Raw genomic sequence first — 18255 nt, 5'->3', positions numbered from 1 at the left:
CAGGAATGCTCTTCTCCCTACCACCCCCTAGCCATCGCTGGCCGTCAGCCTCCACTTTTCTGGGCCCTGCTGGGGCTCCCCGCCCCCTCACTCCTTGATAGCACACTTACTCTCTTTACGAACCCTGGTGAGAGCCACCCCAGCTGCCAGTGGCCGTCTACTCCTTGCATAAGGCAAGGGTGAGCACAGGCCAGACCTTGGAGGAACAGGATGACCTCTCATGTCTCCTTTAGTCATTTAGGACTGAACCAAAATCACCTCCTACAAAGACAGAGTAAATAAAGGCACCCTTCACACAGGGCTAGGTGGAGGTCAGAGCCAAGTTGCCGGTCAGTTCATTCCACAAAAAGGTTCTTGGCATGGTGTTGTTGGCAAAATCGGTGATTCCAGTTCCCAGGGAGCCAGAGACCCCCATGTAAGGGAGAAGGGAATCTGGGAACCACTTGGCTTCTGAGTTTCAAGCGTATGGTCTCCATGTTAACACACTACCAGCTGGCCAGTAAGGTCTATCGCTGAGGGGTAAAGATCTCTGGCTGAGAACCCCAAAGGGCTGGATTCAAATCCAGATGCATCACTATTTGCTGGGAGACCTTGGGCAAGTTGTTTAACCTCTCTGAACTTCCCTTTCTTCATATGCAGAATCTGCACACATGGGACAAAGTGATTGGGAAGACTGATGGGATTCTGGTGGGGGCTGCCATCTTTAAATGTGCACCTCTGCCGTTTTCTTCCTGCATTTTCTAGAAAGCCTTATGGCTTTGCTCCCAGGGGAACAAAATCTGTGAGCTCATCAAATGCCTCCTTTCCCAGAGCCTTGATTTCCCTACTGCCAAAGACAGACCAAGCTCTGAGCTTGAGTCTGGGCCCGCCTTGGCCCATGGTGGCCTCCTGGGTGGCTGGGCACTGCGGAGGGGCTGGTTGAGTGACTGCCTAGGTCTGCTGCAGTGTCCCCAGACAGTGTGTCAGTAGCATCAACTAGCAGCTCAGCTGCAGCAGCTCCCGGAAGCTTATATTTTCCTCTAAAAACATCCTGTCCTGAGGGGCGTTCACCTCAAAGAGGAGGAAGGAAAACAGAAACGAATGCATAGAAACCACTAGAGGCCGTGGGCCAGGCCACTCAGCTCGGTGAGGTTCAGCCAGCTCCTAGGGTGCCTCGGGGCTGGGCTGGGCTGGGTCTACAGCAGGCCTGTGGTTTGCCAAGGCTGCATGCAGAGACTCCAGCCCTCACCTCTACCGTGGCAGGGCCCCTGTTATCTGATGTGGAGGCCAGGCAGCTGGTGGACTGGCCACACGCACCTGACAGGGCTCTGTGCAACCATGGCAACAGCTCTGTTGGCAGATAGGACCAAAGCTGCCTGGTCCACAAGGGTGTGGCCCAGCCATCCCCCAGCCCTCCAGCTCAGCTGGCCATCCAGCCACAGCTCCATGCTCTGCGGTGGGCGTCTGGCACAAGGTGTCCAGCACGCTGTGGGCAGGGAACTTGAGGGCTGTCCTCTGGAGAGCACCATGTCCTGGTGGCAGGGCCCAGAGCGGGGGCTGGAGATAAAAGGGCATAAGCCAACCTGGAGTGTATATGCAGAGGTGGGGTCAGTAGGAGCTCACAAATCGAGGCCTGCTCGATACACAGGCAAGTCCTGTTTGGAGGATCTGGGGGTCCTGCCTACCTCTGGGAAGTTCATTCTCATGGTCCCAGGCCTTAGGGGTTCCCACTCAGCAACTGGCCAGATTCCTTGCACTTAAGCACCACTGATGTTGGACAGTGGACCCCAACTCCAGACACAGAGGTCTGAGGGAGCTGTGGGGCTGCCTGATGGGTCTGGGAGCTAGGAGAGAAGCCTGGAGGAACTGATCGGGGGTAGAGTAGATTCCCAGGACCAGGCTCTGAATGGAGCCTGGCTCAGAGCTGACAAGCCTAGCTCCAGCAATGTGGGGAAGAGAAGTGAGAACTGGAAGCGGGGATGGCCTTTTGAGCAAGGCCACTATGTGGGGTTGCTCAGGGGAGCAGGGCCAAGGAGCTGAAATCCAGCCTGCATTAAGCTCCCCAAGCTACATGTCCTGACATGGGCCTAGGTGTCTGTCCAGAGGAAGGGGTACTTTTTCTCATTAGCAAAAGGGCACCATATGAACTAGTGGTGGCCCTGGCTTAGACTCTGGTCATTCTGACTCTCAAATTATTGTAGGCAGGAGCAGAGTAGAAGGAGGTGTGGGGTCTTAGGTGCCAGGCAGGCTAGGATGTCCTTGACTCCAGACAGTGGCCCCAGCTCCTCCCAGCCTCCTGTGTGCTACTGTGACCCTATGCCCAGCCCCAGCCAGAGCGTTTGTCCAGTGCTGCCACATTCTCCCTAAACTGGCTCACACTGGGTGGGCTCCACCCACCCGCACTGCTACAGATCCAACTTTGGGGGCCCAGCTTTAATTTATGTAATAGAAATAGTACAGGGTAAAATCTCAAGACACCAGATGGAAGGCATGAAGACAGACAAGTGAGAGACACTTAGAGCAAAGTTGAGTCAATGCTAAGGTCGGCGGGCCTTAGCAAGGTACCCCTGCTCAAACGGGGAGGGTAGGAAAGGCTTCCAGGAGGAAGTCTCATTTATGATGAGGCCTGAAAGATGGATGGGAATTGGCTAAGCCAAGCAGGCGAGAGCTCCAGGCAGAGGGAACAGCATCGCCCTCAGGGGCCTGAACAGAGTGGGAGGAGGGGATCGATAAGAGTGGCTGTTTGACATTGCTGAAGACTGAGAGCCCATGAAGGGGCCCCCGGCACTGACTTGAGGAAGGGCTGTGTGACTGTAGGCAGCTTTCTCAACCTCACTTCCATCATGGTAAACGGGAAGGGTAATGCCTGCCTCGAATTGGTTGTCACGTGTTTACAATACTCAGCTTTGCCTTTGTGCTTGGCAGAGAGAGCCGTAACTATATCAATAGCCCACCTTTCTGTCTAGTCAGCCTCTGCCCCAGAAGGTACGTGAGGGTCTAGGTGTGGACCTGCTACTCCTGTGGGCTTGTCCCCAAGGACCTCTCCCTAGCTGCAGAGCAGGCATTGAGAAAAACACCCCAGGAGCCAACAGCCGATAGGCTAAAGTCAGCTCCATGGCAGATGAGCGGGTGAGGCATGCAGAGGTGGTCGGGGCACCAGGGATTCTAGAGGCCTTCATTCAACAAGAATGTGCTGAGGACAGAGCCTGGACAGGCAGAGATGACTAACAATCTGCTTCTGCCCTCCAGGATCCCCAGGCTGACCTCTGCACAAAGTGGGCATCTCTGCCTGCTGGGCTGGTGGGACCCCATCCAGGTCACTGTACTTTCCAAGGAAATGACCCTTAGACTGAGGTCAGAATGAGAAGCCAGCCTGCGAAGGACAGGAGGAAGTATGGAAAGTTGTGAGGAAGGGGTGGGTAAAGGCGCTGAAAAGAGAGCCGGGCACCAGGGCAGGACAAGAGCAAGCTGCGAAGCTGGGCGTGGCTGGGGCGTGGTTAGGTGATGGTGAGCTGGGGAGATGTGGTCACCAGCAGGCAGGCTCCCTGTGTCAGCAGCCCTGGCAGGCAGGCAGGCAGGCAGGGGGTGTGGCCAGGACCCCAATCCCAGGGGTCCCAGAACCTGCTGGAGCATTTTTAGGGTCAGGGAAGCACTGGTTCTGGTAACTCTGACCAGCCAAGCTGGAGAAGGGAGAGACTGGGTTAAGACCGGGGACTCCCTCCCCTTTTCCCCGTTGTTTGTTCATCATAACCATAGGGCCTTTGCAGTAGTACAGTGGTGGGATCCCAGCTTTGCCACTTACTAGCTGTGTGACCTTGGGCAAGCTTTATGACCTCTCTGTGCCTTACTTTCCTCATCTATCAAATGAGAATAATAATTGTACTCATAGGTTTGTTTTAGGAGTATATGAGTTAAACTTTAAGGTCCTCAGAACTATGCCTAGCAAACACATGGCAAACACTCGGCTACCATTAGCAGATGCTATTTTCTTAGCCTGAAACATTTTTTGCCGTGTTCATAGCAGGGGCTCTGTAAACAAGTCCTGATTGAATATGTCTGCCAATAGCGATCAACAGAATCCTGGGGAGGAGAGAAGAGGGTGGGTGCTTCTTCTGGCACAGTCCCCTGCCACAGGGAAGCCTTCTTGGGAGGGCCTGGTCAGAGGCCCAGGTTTCTGCAGCTTCAACCCCAGGCTTGAGGCCAGAGGAAGCGGCAACTTTCTTCGCTGGGAAAGTGTTGTGGGGCTCAAGCGTTTGGGGGTTTTCAGAGTCAACCGTCAGAGGCGGGGAGTTTCTCTGCTGGTGGTAGCAAGGGCTCTCAGGGTGCACACAGCCTGCAAGCAGAGACGCTGCGGTCTGCAGGGAAAATGCCGACTGTGTTTATTTTTCACCTGAGCCTGCAGGAAGTGGGGGGGGTGGGTGAGGAGGGGAGGCGGGGGCAGCCCAGCCAGGCCCAGGCTCAACTTCAGAGCAGAGGAGACCTACCTCAGGAGTCCCTCATTTCCACCTCCGCCTGCCCAGCCCTGCCCTTGGGCCCCTTCCTGGCTGCAGCCTGCTCAACAAGAAGAGGGCATGCTGGGGCACCAGCATGAGGAATTTCCAGCCATGGGCTAACGAAAATATCCCAAAAGGACAGGGACCACTTCTGAGACGATAGATTTTGAGTCAGCTTGGGGAAGAGCAGTAAGAGCAATGCAGCAGCAGCACGGACTGCCTCTGCTGGGATGGGAGCAGACATAGCCTCCTAGCCCAAGGGTCTCAATCCTGGACCCATCCTGGAGTGCCACAGTCAGGGGGCATGGGGGAGGAGTCTGCAGGAAATGAACAGGGGTCCTGGAGTGCCCTGATCAAGAAGTGTGGACTGCTGTTGAGTCTTTCATTCGTTTGTATGTTCCACCATTCTGTGGGCATTTACTGAGTGTCCAGCTCTGTGCTTGACACTTGGCCCTCAGAGGTAAGAAAGATGAGGTTGTGCCATCAAGATGCTCAGGGCCTGGCGGGGACAGTTGACGCAGGCCTTCTTCCCTCGCAGGCCTTCTTCCCTTGGAGGCTGGGCAGTCACCATCAGGGGGAGGAGAGGAGGGGAGCTCCTGTCCCTGGGCTCCCCATGCACACACCAAGCCTCGGGCCACCCCACCCCATTGTCTGGGCAGCCTGCCTCTGGGATGGCCTTGTGCTGAGGCTGTGAAGCGGGACGTTCCACTGGCTGAAGGGAGCGTGGGGCGCTGGGCCCTGGGCCAGACGGTTCTTCCTGGCTGCCACCACTAGGCCTGGAGGGGGCTGAGGACTAAGGCTGAAGGGCAGCCTGCATGAACGTGGGAAGGACTAGTCAGGCCTTCAGTGCCCTACCCTGGAGCCCTGGCCACCTCAGGGCCTCCAACTGCCAGCAGGCTCTCTGTCCCACCCCTGCCCACCTGGTACCTCTCCTTTGGTTTGGCTGTGGACTCCTATTTAATAAGGCTTTTCTCCAGTTCCCAGGGAAGACTGGTAGACAGGATGAGTTCTTTGTCCACCAGGCAACGCCCCCTGGCCCTCCCCACTGCCCCTGTCACATACCTACCAGGCCGGAGGCTATAGGCTGAGCTGGATTCTGCCGTTTCCTAGGCCTAACCTGAGTTGCGCTATAACCTGGGTCTTGACCAGCCTGGCCAAGAAAGGTCAGCTCTAGTCCTCCCTCAGGTCTTCCTGGCCAAAGCTAGCCCTCCTCAGGGAGGGTGGTTTGCTGAGCCAACACTCTGCTACCTCACTGTGGGCAGAGCAGGACTCTGGAGCTGGCATGTTGGACCCCAGACTCTGCCCCTAAGACTTCCCAGGGTCAGAGCTGTCACCCTAGCAGCCAGCCTTTTAGCCCTGAGAGCCAAAGAGCCAGAGCTGGATGGCAGGGCCTTTCCTGAAGCAGGAGCTTAGACTTGAAAGTCCCCTGGTCTGGAGGGACCTGTAGAGGGTGTTCATTCACCTATTGGGCTGGGGCTCCAGGTATTTGTGCTCTCAGGTGGTAAGTGGTGGAATGCCTACCACCAGGGTCCTGGGAGTGGGCCCTGAGGCTCAGTCTCCCTGACTGTCACTGTCTTGGGAACTTACCAGGATAAAAGGGCCCTAGTCTACGGCCATGCCACCCTGAATATGCCCAATCTCGTCTGATCTTGGAAGCCAAGCAGGGTCGGGCCTGGTTAGTACTTGGATGGGAGACCACCTAGGAAGACCAGGTGCTGTAGGCGTAAAAAAAAAAAAAAAAGGATGAAAGGGCCCTAGAGGTTTCCAGGAAGCTTCTCACCTTCATAGGCCCTCGGCTCCTGTTCTCCCAAATTGTGGAATATAGCAAGATTTTTGCATCTGTGGCTAGTGCGGTAGTCGTGGCCAATGTTCCCATCCTCATTTTACAAGGGGGCAAATCGGCCCAGGACCCTATAGTGAAAAGGTCAATCAAAGAGTCAGGGAGCCTAGAACTAGCCTTCCCAACCCAATGTACATTATGACACACTCAAAATTATCATTGGAGTAACTGGAGAAGGAGGCCGGAGGCTGAAACACCCATGGGAAGTCCTGGGCGTAGTAAGCAAGGAGAAGGCAAGGTAATGGGGTGAGAGGAATGGGGCCTGGTTGTGGAGAGAGCTCGAAGGCCCAGGTAAGGCTGTTGTTGGAAGCTGTAGGCAGAGGAGTGACATGACGGGCTTAGACTAGTTGAGGGACGGGGAGGAAGGAGGAAATGGTTGGATTCTAGATGTATTTTCAAAGTAGAGCCATGAGGATTTGCTGACAATTGGATGTGGGGCGTAAGAGAAAAAGAAAAGTCAAGGATGACTCCAAGGTATTTGGTCTGAGCCACTTGAAAGGCTGGAGTTGCCATGAACTGAGGAAGAGGGAGAGGAGCGTTTGGGGCAGGAAGTCAGAGGTTCTGCTTTGGACATGCTGAGTTCGGGTAGCATTTTAGACCTCTGAGTAGAGTTTCTGAGTAAGCATTGGGAGAGCAGAGTCCTTAGGAGAAGTGAGGGCTGGAGATATAAATGTGGAGTCATTCAATGAAGATGCTTAAAGCCATGGGCCTGGATGAGTGCACCCTGGGAAGAAGGGTAGAGAGCCAAGGGCCAACTTCGGGTCAGGAAGAGGATGAGGAAACAGAAATGAGGCTGAGAGGGAGTAGCCTGTTAGGTTGGAGGAAAATCAAGGGACTGTGACATTCCGGAAGCCAAATGAAGAAACTGAGGAGGAGGGAGAAATCAGTTGTGTCTAATGCCGCTTAGGTGTCAGGTAAAATGAATGAAGATTAACAACAACCATTTTGTTCAGCAGTATATAAGTCATTGGATCTTTGACAAGAGTCATCTGGTGAAGTGATAGGGCAAAAGATGCCTATTAGGTTGAAGGGAGGATGAGAGCTGAGAAGTGGAGGCAGTAAGTGGGGACAGCTTTGCTGAGGTTTGTAATAAAGGGAGTGAGACATGAGGTGGTAGCTGGGGGAGGATTTACAGATGAGAGAAATGGCAGCCTGTTGGCACCCTGGTGGGAATGAGACTGGGCTTGTAAAGTACTCGGCACAGGGCCTGGCACGTGGCAGGTACCTAGTATACAAAGCATTTCACATGAGCCCACATACCCCACAGCTATAACTTGGCCCACTCTTCTCTCTGGCCAGCCACCTGCAGGCCTGAGGATCCTACATTCCACCTTCCATCCCCCACACACTCCCAACCTGTCACAATTGTGTCTGAGAATAAAAGCCTGAGAGTGACATGAGTCTGTCCAGCTTGCTCAGGAAGCCTGGCCTTGGAATGGTAACAGGAAAGTCACAGAACCCAAGGCCTGGTGACAGCATGGACGCTGGTGACAGCCGTCATCAGCGTCCCCAGCTGATGCTGTCAGTGGCCTACCAGGCATGCCTGTCATCTCCAGGCAACCCCCTTTTGGCATAATCAGGCCAAAGTGTCTGGACAGTGTGAGGCCTGGCACCAGAGGGCCAGGGAAGTGCTGTGAGCAGTATTCCCCCATGTCTGTGAAGGCTCGTTAGGGTGTATAAGGGGCTTCTTACATGTCCCTTCTTCATTACCTGACACCTGAGTAATTGAGCTCTTTGCTGTTGTCTGGCTTTGTCCTCACAACCCATTTCTTTGACAAAGAAATGAATGATCAGATATTTTAAGTCATGGATGATCAGATATTTTAAGTCATGAAGACGACATATGTTGGAACTAGGATCTACACATGGTTGGCCCAGTCCTCCTCAAGTTCACAGTGGAGAGCTCTCCCTGGACTGGCAGAGGGAAGCTCTTCTGCCTTGCCCCAGGAGGCCAGGAGAGGGGCTCAGGAGGTCTGTGGTGCAACTGATGCCAGCTGCAAAGGAGCCACCACTATCTACCCAAGGACAAAAGGAAGGCTGATTGATTATCTTTAGTATGTAAGGTTGCGCCTTGTGGGCAGATGGATGAGGAGACTGACAGGCGGCAATGTCAGCACTCCCTCCAAGCCCTGAGGGGAAGGGTGCAGTTTTGGGTCCAGCCTCAAGCTCCCCTGAAGACAAGGTGGAAAAGATGGCGGCCAGGACTATTGCTGGGAGGTATTGGAGCCTGTGCCCACCTGGGAGCCTCACACCTTGGCTACATTAAGGCTCATACCCAGCCTTCTCTGTAGCACTGGACCCCCAATAGCCAGTGCCAAGGGACCTGGGCCAGACCTCTAACCATGAGCTCCCCAAACCTGGTGATAAGGGATCGTGAACCGTAGCCATTACACGAGAGGAAACTGAAGCCTAGAGATGTTACGGGGTCTGGCTAAATTCACCCAGTGGGAAATTTCACCTATAGGTGGAAAGGAGCCCAGGCCACAAGCTGTTGTTACTATCTTGCCCCAAAGATGTCCCATTTCTTCTGTGCCATGGGTCAGAAGTCACTCATCTCTGCTCCCAGCCAGCAGCATCCCCACAGATGGACTTTTCTGAGTGGAAGCTGAGCCTCAGTTCTATGGGCCCTGGTCTGTGCAGGTGTGCCCTGAGGATATGCAGAGCTGAGCCTTGGCCCTGAGCAGCAACTCCCTGTGGCTGGGTGGCATGGGGAGCCCCCTTCTCAGCCTGACTGAGTCATCTCATGACAGATCCATGTGACTAGTGTGAAAAGTAAGAGTCCTGTGGTGCCGAGGAAACAGGAAGTGTGGGGGCCGGGCAGGTTGGCCCCACCTGGCTTTACCTTCCTCAGTTAGAAGGCTGAGGGGGGCTCTCCTTGTGTCAACAAATCCTGTTAAGCCTGAGGTAGGATAGGGGGTCAGACCCAGGACCTCAAGTCTGGAGACTGGAGAAAAGGAAGCTCCAGGCTGTTCTGGGGTAAGACAGGTCCTTAGACCATGTCCTGATGTCTGGGGCTAGAGGCTGACAGTCATAGGGTCTCAAATTGGAATTGCTACGACTAGGAAGCAGGAAGAACTTCCTGGATGGGGGTGATGTGCTTCTGGAATTGAGTGCACAGAAATACTTGAGAGGCTGTCTACGAGATGGAACTGCTTGGGCAAAGCTGCGAGGGGCAGGAGAGTTGGACCACTGGACACAGGATGGCTTGAGTGGTGCCCCCTCCTGTGAGACCTATGGTTTTGACTACCCCATTTTCTTTTGACAGTAGGGCTGCCCACTTAGCTATGTAGGGATCTGCCAAATGGATGCCCCAAGCCCTGTGCCTTCCTCCCTCAGGTCTCCCCACATTCACCCACCCTCCTTGTTTTTCAGAACAAGGCCAGTCAGCCCACCCATGGCGTCCCGCAACTCTCTCCTCTCTATGAACATTTCAGCAGCCCACACCCCACACCCGCACCGGCTGACATGAACCAGAAACAAGGTACAGACCTGGGACGGGGTGGGGCCCAATGAGACCAGAGCCTAGGGGCCAAATCCCTGGCTTCTGAGACCTGGTGGCTGGGCCCTTTTTATAGCTGGAGAACCTGGAACTGCAAAATCAGCCCCCTGCCAAAAAAAAGTGCCAGAAAGATGGACTGGGGGGCCTGAGGGGACCAGAGGGCTGGGGGCATTAGTGCCAGGTCAAATTTTGAAGGCTTCATGTTGAGGTAGGAACCTAAATTCTAAGTGACCTTCCAAAGCCAGTATGGGAGCCAGAATCTGTGTAAAGCTGATAGCTATAAAACTTATGGCCTTTCCCTCCCCCAGTGAGAAAATGGAAAGTGGTGGTTCTGATGGCTGATTCACCTCAGCCTCAGGCAAAGTCATTCTGAAATAAGCCTTTGTCAACTGTGGGAAACCTGCTGACTCAAAAGCGGGGGGGCGAGGGGGGGGCCAGAATACTGGCTCCACAGGCCAGGTTCCCCCAGACTAGGGGGCCTGCCTCCTGCCCAAAGATCGGGCCCCAGTTGCAGACTAGCAGTGGACCAAGTTGGGGGGAGGCCTGGCTTCCCATTCCTGAATGACTCCAACTCTGCCACTGGCCAGCCAGTGTCCTTAGTCATCCAACCACTCTGCCCTTGGTTCTCTAGCCTGTAAATAGGGCACTGTTATCACACTGGGATAGCCCTGAACAAAGCAGTATGTCTGGTCCTCTAGCACAGGGGGGTGGGACCTTGGAGGCCCCCATAGGAGGCTCTAAGATGCAGCGACTAGCTACCGTGGCCTCTGGGTCAGGCTAGTTCACTTATTCTGCACCTCTCTGCTGCAGTTCACAGGCCTCTGCAGACCCCTGACCTCTCTGGCTTCTACTCTCTGACCTCAGGCAGCATGGGACAGCTCCCCCACACTGTGAGCTGGTGAGTGTGGGCCCAGTGGGAAAGGGGCACCTTGTGCTGGTTTAACCTATACCTGCCCTTCCATTTTCCTCCACCATTCTATGCTGAGCATCTTGCTGCCAGCTCTGTATAGGTATCAGGGCAGGTCAGCAGCTCGCTCCATCCCTCAAGTATCCTGACATACTCCCTTTGGGAAGACAGGAGACTAGGCTCCTGGTCCTAGCCCTGACACACTCTGCCCTCAATGTCTAAGAGAACCTTGGGCTGCTCAGAGCCATGAGTATATGAAGATAGGCCTGAGCATGGAGGTAAAGCATGAATGGCCATAAAAGGCTGTTGTGTCTCAGCTGCCTGGTGGGCAAGGGAATACTTCTCGCTAGCCTCAGTGCCTACTGCTGGCTGGCCCCTCCTTGGCAGAGCTGCTTGAGGGGCAGGATCTCTCCTTGCCCTGTGGAGCCCAAGCCCCTGGTCCATCTGCTTGGAAAGTGTACTAAGGCTGGGCCAGGAAAAGCCAGCCCGGACCTCAAGCGGCTTCTATGCAAGTCAGTATGCTCAACTGAACCAAAGGGCCTGTCTTTTGCTGGAATTGGGCCTTGGCAACCTACTTAGCACTTTGCTCAGCAATCGCAGTATGACCTAGGCAGGCCTCTAGCTCCTCTGGCCGGGGCAGTCACTCAGCAGCATCAAAGCTTGGCTTTCCAGGAAGACGGGGCAGGCCAGAGACCCATGCTAGGGCCCACCTGCCCCTTTCCACTTACCTTTTATCCATGTTCAGTTCATCCCTCCATTTCTAAATTCTCCTTGGACAAAGCTCCACTCTGAACACAAACCAAGATTATCCCTATGTGTACCCCCAGGATTTACATGTGCCAGGCAGGGATCAGGGTATGAGAGAAACACTATTAAAGCTGGCTGATCCTCAGGTCCCCACCCTTACAGAACTCAGTTGGCCCAGTGGGCAACCCAGGCAAGAGGCCAGCCAATGACAGAGCACTGTTAGCAGTGCTTTGATTGGGGCTGCAGGAGCCCAGAGGGGCACCTTATCCACTTGAGATCTCAAGGGCTTTGAGGAGAAAGGGTCATTTAGCCAAGCAAGCCCTGAAGGACGACCAGGAGTTGAAGCAGGCAAAGTAGGGCAGAACAATCCCAAGAGTGTCAACAGTGATTGCAAAGGCCCTATGTGGCAGGTATCAAGCCTGTACCGACAGCGAGGTATATTTCAGGAGGCAAGGCTGGAGGGGACTTTAGGGCCTGCTAGGGGCCTGGGAGAATGCTTCCATTTCTACTCTTTAAGCACCAGTACAAGCCTGTGGAGGGAAATAGGTGCAGCATAGGTTGCCCTCTGGTGGCAGAAACTTAAAACATACAGAGGAATGGTGCAAGCAGACGCCGATTTAATTTGCCTTACTCTCTACGCATGTTGGACAAGTCCTTCCCCACATCTGGCCAGTAGCCAGACTGCTAACAGCTGTCTCTCCCAACCACAGGCCCAGCCCTCCTCTCTACCCCCTGTCCCCTTCCTGCGGATATAGACAGCACTTCCCTGCCCCCACCGCAGCCCCTGGCGCCCCCTACCCCAGGTGAGTCCCCTACCCTGCAGCCAGGCTCCTGCTTCCTGTTGCCCAGGCTTCAGTGCCCACACAGGGCCATGCCCAGGCCAGTGCTTGCCCTGTGCTAGTTGTTTGTCCATCCGTCCGTCTGTCATTCTGCAGCCCCTTGCTGCCCTGTGCTTGAAGATAAAGACAGTGAGAACGTAAAAGGTCTAAGCCCAGGCCACACTCAGCACAGAGCAGCCAGGGACAGCGTATGCACACGTGTGCTTGTGCTCTTGCCTCTGAGCATGCGTAAGTCCGTGTGCAGGTGTGTATGCACTCACCTGTTCTGCTGAGGGAAAAGCCGGTTAGGACGACTCTCCTGGGCACTCCCTGAGCTCCACCCAAGCTGAGGCAGCGCCTTTTACATGTGTCTCCAACCTCCAGCCCTTAGGGGCTGCCTGCTCGGGGGCCCCACACCTGTGTAAGCAGCAAGGGGCAGAGTGGTATCCATAGAACAGCAAGAAAGTAAAGTGGGAGGTGTGTATGTATATGTGTGTCCCTTCACTTAGCTCACCCCCTCAGTGACAGAACCACATTAGGTATGGAACAAGGAATTCAACAGACATTAACAGCCCTGTGGAGCTCACAGCCCAATATCCTCATACCTGTAGGAGGTACAGACACATCACCAGCATTTGAAGGGGCTATATGGGCAATGGGGAAGGCCCAAGGAAACCCTAGCCAGATCTGATGGGCCAGGGAAAGCTTCATGAAAAAGGTAACGTCTCCTGAGTGAAGGGGACAGCAGTAGTTGGGGACGGCTTGAAGTGGAAAGTGATGGGAAACGGGAAAAGATGGGGCTAGAAATGTCAGTAAGGGACAGTCATGCAGAGCTGTGGGCAGTGGGGGAATATCAGGAGCAGCAAGGAACACTCATGTGTTTTTAAAAGGTTACTGGCTGTTGTGTGGAGTGTGTCCTGGAGGAGTCAAGCAGGAGAGTAAGGAAGCCTGCAGGGTGGTCACAGGCTCGTGAGGATGAGCTGGTGAAGGCAGGAGGTGACTAGAGGGCAGATTCAAAAGCTATTCAGGACTTCATAACTATCTGAATGATATGTAGATTTTTGTACTGTGTATAATGTGTTGGTAGCAGTTATTTGTGTGTACCTCTGTACTCGTATGCAGGCCAGTGGGGTGAGGTGTCTGTTTACCTGTCCTTGTGTACTGTGCAGGGCCTCCGTGTGTCCAAAGGGCTGGCCTATACAACACTTGGCTCACTGTTAACTCTCCTCCTACCTCTAGGTTCACCCACCCATCCCTGATGCTAGGTTCTGGCGTACCTGGTCACCCTGCAGCCATCCCCCACCCGGCCATTGTGCCCCCCTCAGGGAAGCAGGAGCTGCAGCCCTATGATCGCAGCCTGTGAGTGAAAAGGCACACAGTGGGGAGGAGGGAGAGGGATAGGCTCCCATCAATTTGTGTCAGCCAAGATACACATTCCTTCCACCAGGCCCAAGGCCTGCTGCCTGAAGCTCTACAGATGGCCTCTGGTCAAACCCCTCTTGCCAATGACCACTATTTTTTGATCCCCAGAAACAGGAGGGAGTGAGTGGAGAGTAGAGAACAAGGATTTAGTTTGAGCCAAAATAGGAGGGGCTGAGAAGTCCTTACACATGCTTTTCTTAGCTACAGTATTCCTGTAGGGAATAATTAACTCTGCTCACCCATTTTGGAACAGCTAAAAGAGAGATTCCAGTTACAAAACCCAAGTCTCCAGACACTCGCACATAAACACTGGACACACACTAGAGGAGAGTGGTAGCAGTAGGTGGGCAGTGAGTGCTCCCAAGTGATCTGGACATGTGCCCCTCAGGAAGACACAGGCAGAATCCAAGGCAGAGAAAGAGGCCAAGAAGCCAACCATCAAGAAGCCACTCAACGCCTTTATGCTGTACATGAAGGAGATGAGAGCCAAGGTCATTGCAGAGTGTACACTCAAGGAGAGTGCTGCCATCAACCAGATTCTGGGCCGCAGGGTGAGGCCACCACGGGCAGGGGGGCTGGCAGGGGTAGCTTGACTACCTTCACCCTGGTGCAGCCTGCTGACCCCGACACACCCATCTGCCCCTCTGTCCCATTTGCAGTGGCACGCGCTGTCCCGAGAAGAGCAAGCGAAGTATTATGAGCTGGCCCGCAAGGAGAGGCAGCTGCACATGCAGCTGTACCCAGGCTGGTCGGCGCGGGACAACTACGTGAGTGGCCAACACCACACAGTAGGGACGGGCTAGGGGTTCAAGATGCCATGCCCCAGGCCACAGTCTCAGCAGGGAAAGCGTAACTACTTTCCTGAAGGTACAGATGAGGACAGAAAGTGGTGGGTGGAAGGTCCAAGGCCCTCAGTGGCTTAGAAGAGGGCCAAGCAAGGGAGCTGCCCCTAAAGGCAGGCCCACATCCTGTTTTCACCCAGGACACAGTCCTACACAGGGCTGTTGCCCAGTATTTGATCGGGCCACATTCAAACTGGAGACCAGCATGAAAAAGAGAGGAAGAGCCCCTAAATGCCTCACGATTACCTAGCAAAAATACAAGCAAACCCGAGGACCAATATGGTATGTCAACTCTAATTGGAAAATAATTTTTAAAAATTTCAGTAAAAGATAAAAACGCCATACCAGGACCCCCAAGTAGGGGGCAACTGTGTGCCTGGAATCCTAGCAGCAGCCAGGTTAGGCAGCAGGCTTCAGGGGTCCCAGCCACTCACTCACTGGGGCTACAAGCACACCCTCCACCCCTTCTTTGTTCACTGCAGGGGAAGAAGAAGAGGCGGTCCAGGGAAAAGCACCAAGAATCTAATGCAGGTGAGACCTTCCCTCAGCAGTAGTGGAGACTCCTTTCCAAACCCCCATTTCACAAACAGCACTGCTCTGGCCCAAAGGGAAGGCAGGGTATGCAGCTGTGAACCTTCAGGGCCTGGGCCCTCTATGCACCTCACAAGTCAAATCCCCCTTGGGAGCTATATTAACTCCCAGGAAGACCAACAGAAGCCAATTGACATAGGAGTGGTGTGCAGACCTACCACACCCCCACCGCCTTTGCTAGCCTTGCTCATAGCTAGCCTGTCAGAGAAACTTAGGAACTGAGTGTATGATCCAAAGCTAAACCCAAACACTGCATCCTGCTTAGTTCTGAGGGAAGACAGCAGGCTGTCTGGGCTGAGGCTGAGCCAGTCCTACGTCTAGGCCCAGCAGTTACACTGCCTGCTGGCTGGCACCCAGCTGTTTCTGTCACCCCCTACCCATTTTTCATGGCAGTGCAAAGTGTTCTGTGTAGAAGACCCAGGGAGCCCACACCCTGCTGCAAGTCTCCTTCCTGTAGGTGAATTCCTGCTCCAACTCTGATCCACATTCATGAATGACTTTCTCAACTGTGCTAACCCCACACAGGGAAACTGGAGGCTAGGACTGGAGCAGGGCAGAGTCTTCAGCCTTTTTTCTGAGGTTGGAGAAAGAGCTTTCCGTTCCATCTGGAAAAGTGTGCAGAATAGGCTTGGGCTACATACAACATGAGAGGACATGGGTCAGGCATACTGGCATTGGCAAAAATGTTTTTAAAAATCCTGGATAAAATGGCAGGGAATTGGGGAGGGGACAGGCAGCCCTAAGACAGCAGAAGCTGGATGCCCAGGGGCCTCCGTGGGTTCTTCTCTTGCAGCTCCCATGGTGCCAAGGGCCCCACAAGTCACAGAAAGGAGCCAGCTTGATAGGGTCCCCTCCATTCTCACCCCCGCCATTCTTCCCACTACCTCTATTGCCCAGCTGGGTGCCCACCTTTCCTGATGCCCTGGCTCTAGGCCCTAGGGCTCCCACTGGGGCTGTGCCATGGAGAGGCCCTCTGCCTGTGGGGTCTATGGAATATCTGTGACTGGCTAACACTAATGTTACCTCTTCTTTCTGGGCCCTGCTCTGCCCTGCTGCCTGCTCGCCCTCTGTCCTGCTCTGCCCCTCTGGCATGGCTGTGAGCAGACCCTGGCTCGCCTAAGAAATGCCGTGCTCGCTTTGGCCTCAACCAGCAGACGGATTGGTGTGGTCCGTGCAGGTGGGTTTGTCCCCACCACCATCCTCCCTTTGCTTCAAGCTGCTTCCCTCACTCTGCAACATGTTCTGCTGGGCCTGCGGCCCTCCTTGCCCCCACCCCCGCCCTGTAGCATACCTGCAGATTGGAGAGCCCATGCCTCCTAAGAATGCGAGCAAACACTGAACATAGCTTGTGGGGAAGATCACTGGGATCTAGGTGGAGGGTGAGAAACAATGTTTAGAAGGGAAGAAAAGGCAGACTCAAGAAGGTAGTTCTTGTGCCTAGGGTCCTCTGGTAATGATGGTCTGGTGCTAACCAGGCCTAGCCGGTCCTTAGCAGACAAATCTCACACTGTTCAGATGGCCCAAGCCCCTGCTCCCGGGCTGAAAGTCTTCATGGCCCACCAACTCCATGGCCCACCAACACCAACCAAAGTTGGGGTCCCTGCCTGAGCCCTTAAATCTAAGAAAAACAAAGTGACTACAGTAGAGAATACCCTGAATAACCTCAATGTCAAGAGGCCACGTGCTTCACCTTGCACCTGAGACGAGAGGGCTGGAGAGGTAGGAAAGAGGAATAATGCTATATTCAGGCCCTGAAACATTAAACCTGTGTGATTCACCAACAGAAAAATGCTTATGTATGTGAAAAAGTGTACCAAGTGGCTATAAGTTGCCTAGTTTAGGTTCAGGCTGAGGCTACTCTAGGCAGTTCACTGATTTAAGGAATACTTCCCAGCCCCTCAGAGTGTCCTCCATACTCCCTGTCTGAGGGCAAAGAGGAATTTGGGGGAACATGTGTATGTATGTATATATGATAGAAGGCAACCCTGTCCTCAGAGGAAGCCCTAATTCCATCTGTTCCATGCTACTCAGACAAACTGGTCCAGAACTCTTAAAATGGTAAGAATGGTTAAGAATCACTGTCCATTTCTTCTTTCCCTTCTCTGCCCTTAACCTAAAGATACCACAAGCACTGCAACCCCTTGCCCAAATGCAGGTATGAGCTCCACAAACACGTGAAGCAGAGAGAGGCCTAGACTAGGAGGTGGCTCCCCCTGGAAAATAGGAAGTAGCCCACAGGCCTAGCTACAAAAGGTCCCTGTGCCACCCTGTGGCTGTGCTGGGAACTGCACCTTTCCCAGATCTGGGCCAGGCCCAGAAGTTGCAGTGCCCACTCAGGTCTGAAGACATAGGCCCATCACCCAAGCCTTGGGGAGGGGACAAGAAGTAGGGTAGGCCTGTGCAAGAACAGCATTTTTTGGTTGTGGTGTATGACTATGAATTCACCCTCTGTTTACAGATAACTCTCTTCACTATTCCTAGGAGGAAAAAGAAATGCATTCGGTACTTACCCGGAGAAGGCCGCTGCCCCAGCCCCGTTCCTTCCGATGACAGTGCTCTAGGCTGCCCTGGGTCCCCAGCCCCCCAGGACTCACCCTCATACCTCCTGCTGCCTCGCCTTCCCACAGCACTGCTTGCTAGCCCTGCAGAACCCAGGCGTACATCACCAGGTCTCTCGGCTGCTCTCAGCCCCCCAGCCCCCTGGGCCCCCACTGGCCCCCCGCAGTGCCCTGCAGAATACACAGGTACAGCAACAGGAATCTCGGAGGCAGGCAGCCTAGCATGCACAGGACACCTGGCCTCCAGGGGCCCACCCTCTGAGAAGCAGCGACAGAGCCCCAAACCACGTGGAAACCGGCCAGGGGCCCTATTAACTCCCTCTCATGGTCCAGGCTCTGGAGATTTCAGAGGCTGCACAACTTCTGCCTGAGTCTGGGGCCATCAACTCAAACTACTCCAAGTGGTACATCAGATCTGTGTTGTCATCTGATTAAGGGCATCCCTGTGCCTATGGCAGCCTGCATCTATTCTTTTTACCATCTGTTTTGCTAGCCAGATGCTTCTGCCTCCCTTGCTTTTCTGCTGTAGGTCATAGATGGGCTTGACTGGCCCACCTGC

General features: G+C 54.2%; 1 protein-coding gene and 1 non-coding gene across 5 annotated transcripts in view; both read left to right on the top strand.

Annotated features, from left to right (window-relative positions):
• Nucleotides 1–18088, top strand: part of TCF7 (transcription factor 7) — a 31122-nt gene extending 13034 nt beyond the window's left edge. The window contains exons 3-10 of one of the 4 annotated variants that reach the window (XM_006923134.3): nt 9685–9793; nt 10622–10709; nt 12176–12268; nt 13523–13642; nt 14094–14256; nt 14365–14472; nt 15030–15078; nt 17620–17965. In XM_006923134.3, the coding sequence (XP_006923196.1) occupies nt 9685–9793; nt 10622–10709; nt 12176–12268; nt 13523–13642; nt 14094–14256; nt 14365–14472; nt 15030–15078; nt 17620–17699 (810 nt within the window). In that variant the 3' untranslated portion in view covers nt 17700–17965. Of the gene's footprint in view, nt 1–9684; nt 9794–10621; nt 10710–12175; nt 12269–13522; nt 13643–14093; nt 14257–14364; nt 14473–15029; nt 15079–17596 lie in introns of all 4 variants that reach the window. The other 3 variants (XM_025040695.1, XM_006923132.2, XM_025040696.1) reach the window with 3 other exon arrangements.
• Nucleotides 6078–6196, top strand: LOC112471946. Its single transcript, XR_003043485.1, has one exon. It is a non-coding gene; the product is annotated as a 5S ribosomal RNA (ribosomal RNA).
• Nucleotides 18089–18255: the final 167 nt, after the last annotated feature.

The sequence above is a fragment of the Pteropus alecto genome, unplaced genomic scaffold, assembly GCF_000325575.1.
Source record: "Pteropus alecto unplaced genomic scaffold, ASM32557v1 scaffold78, whole genome shotgun sequence".
Lineage (NCBI taxonomy): Eukaryota > Metazoa > Chordata > Mammalia > Chiroptera > Pteropodidae > Pteropus > Pteropus alecto.
This window is presented reverse-complemented; position numbering and strand designations above follow the sequence as displayed.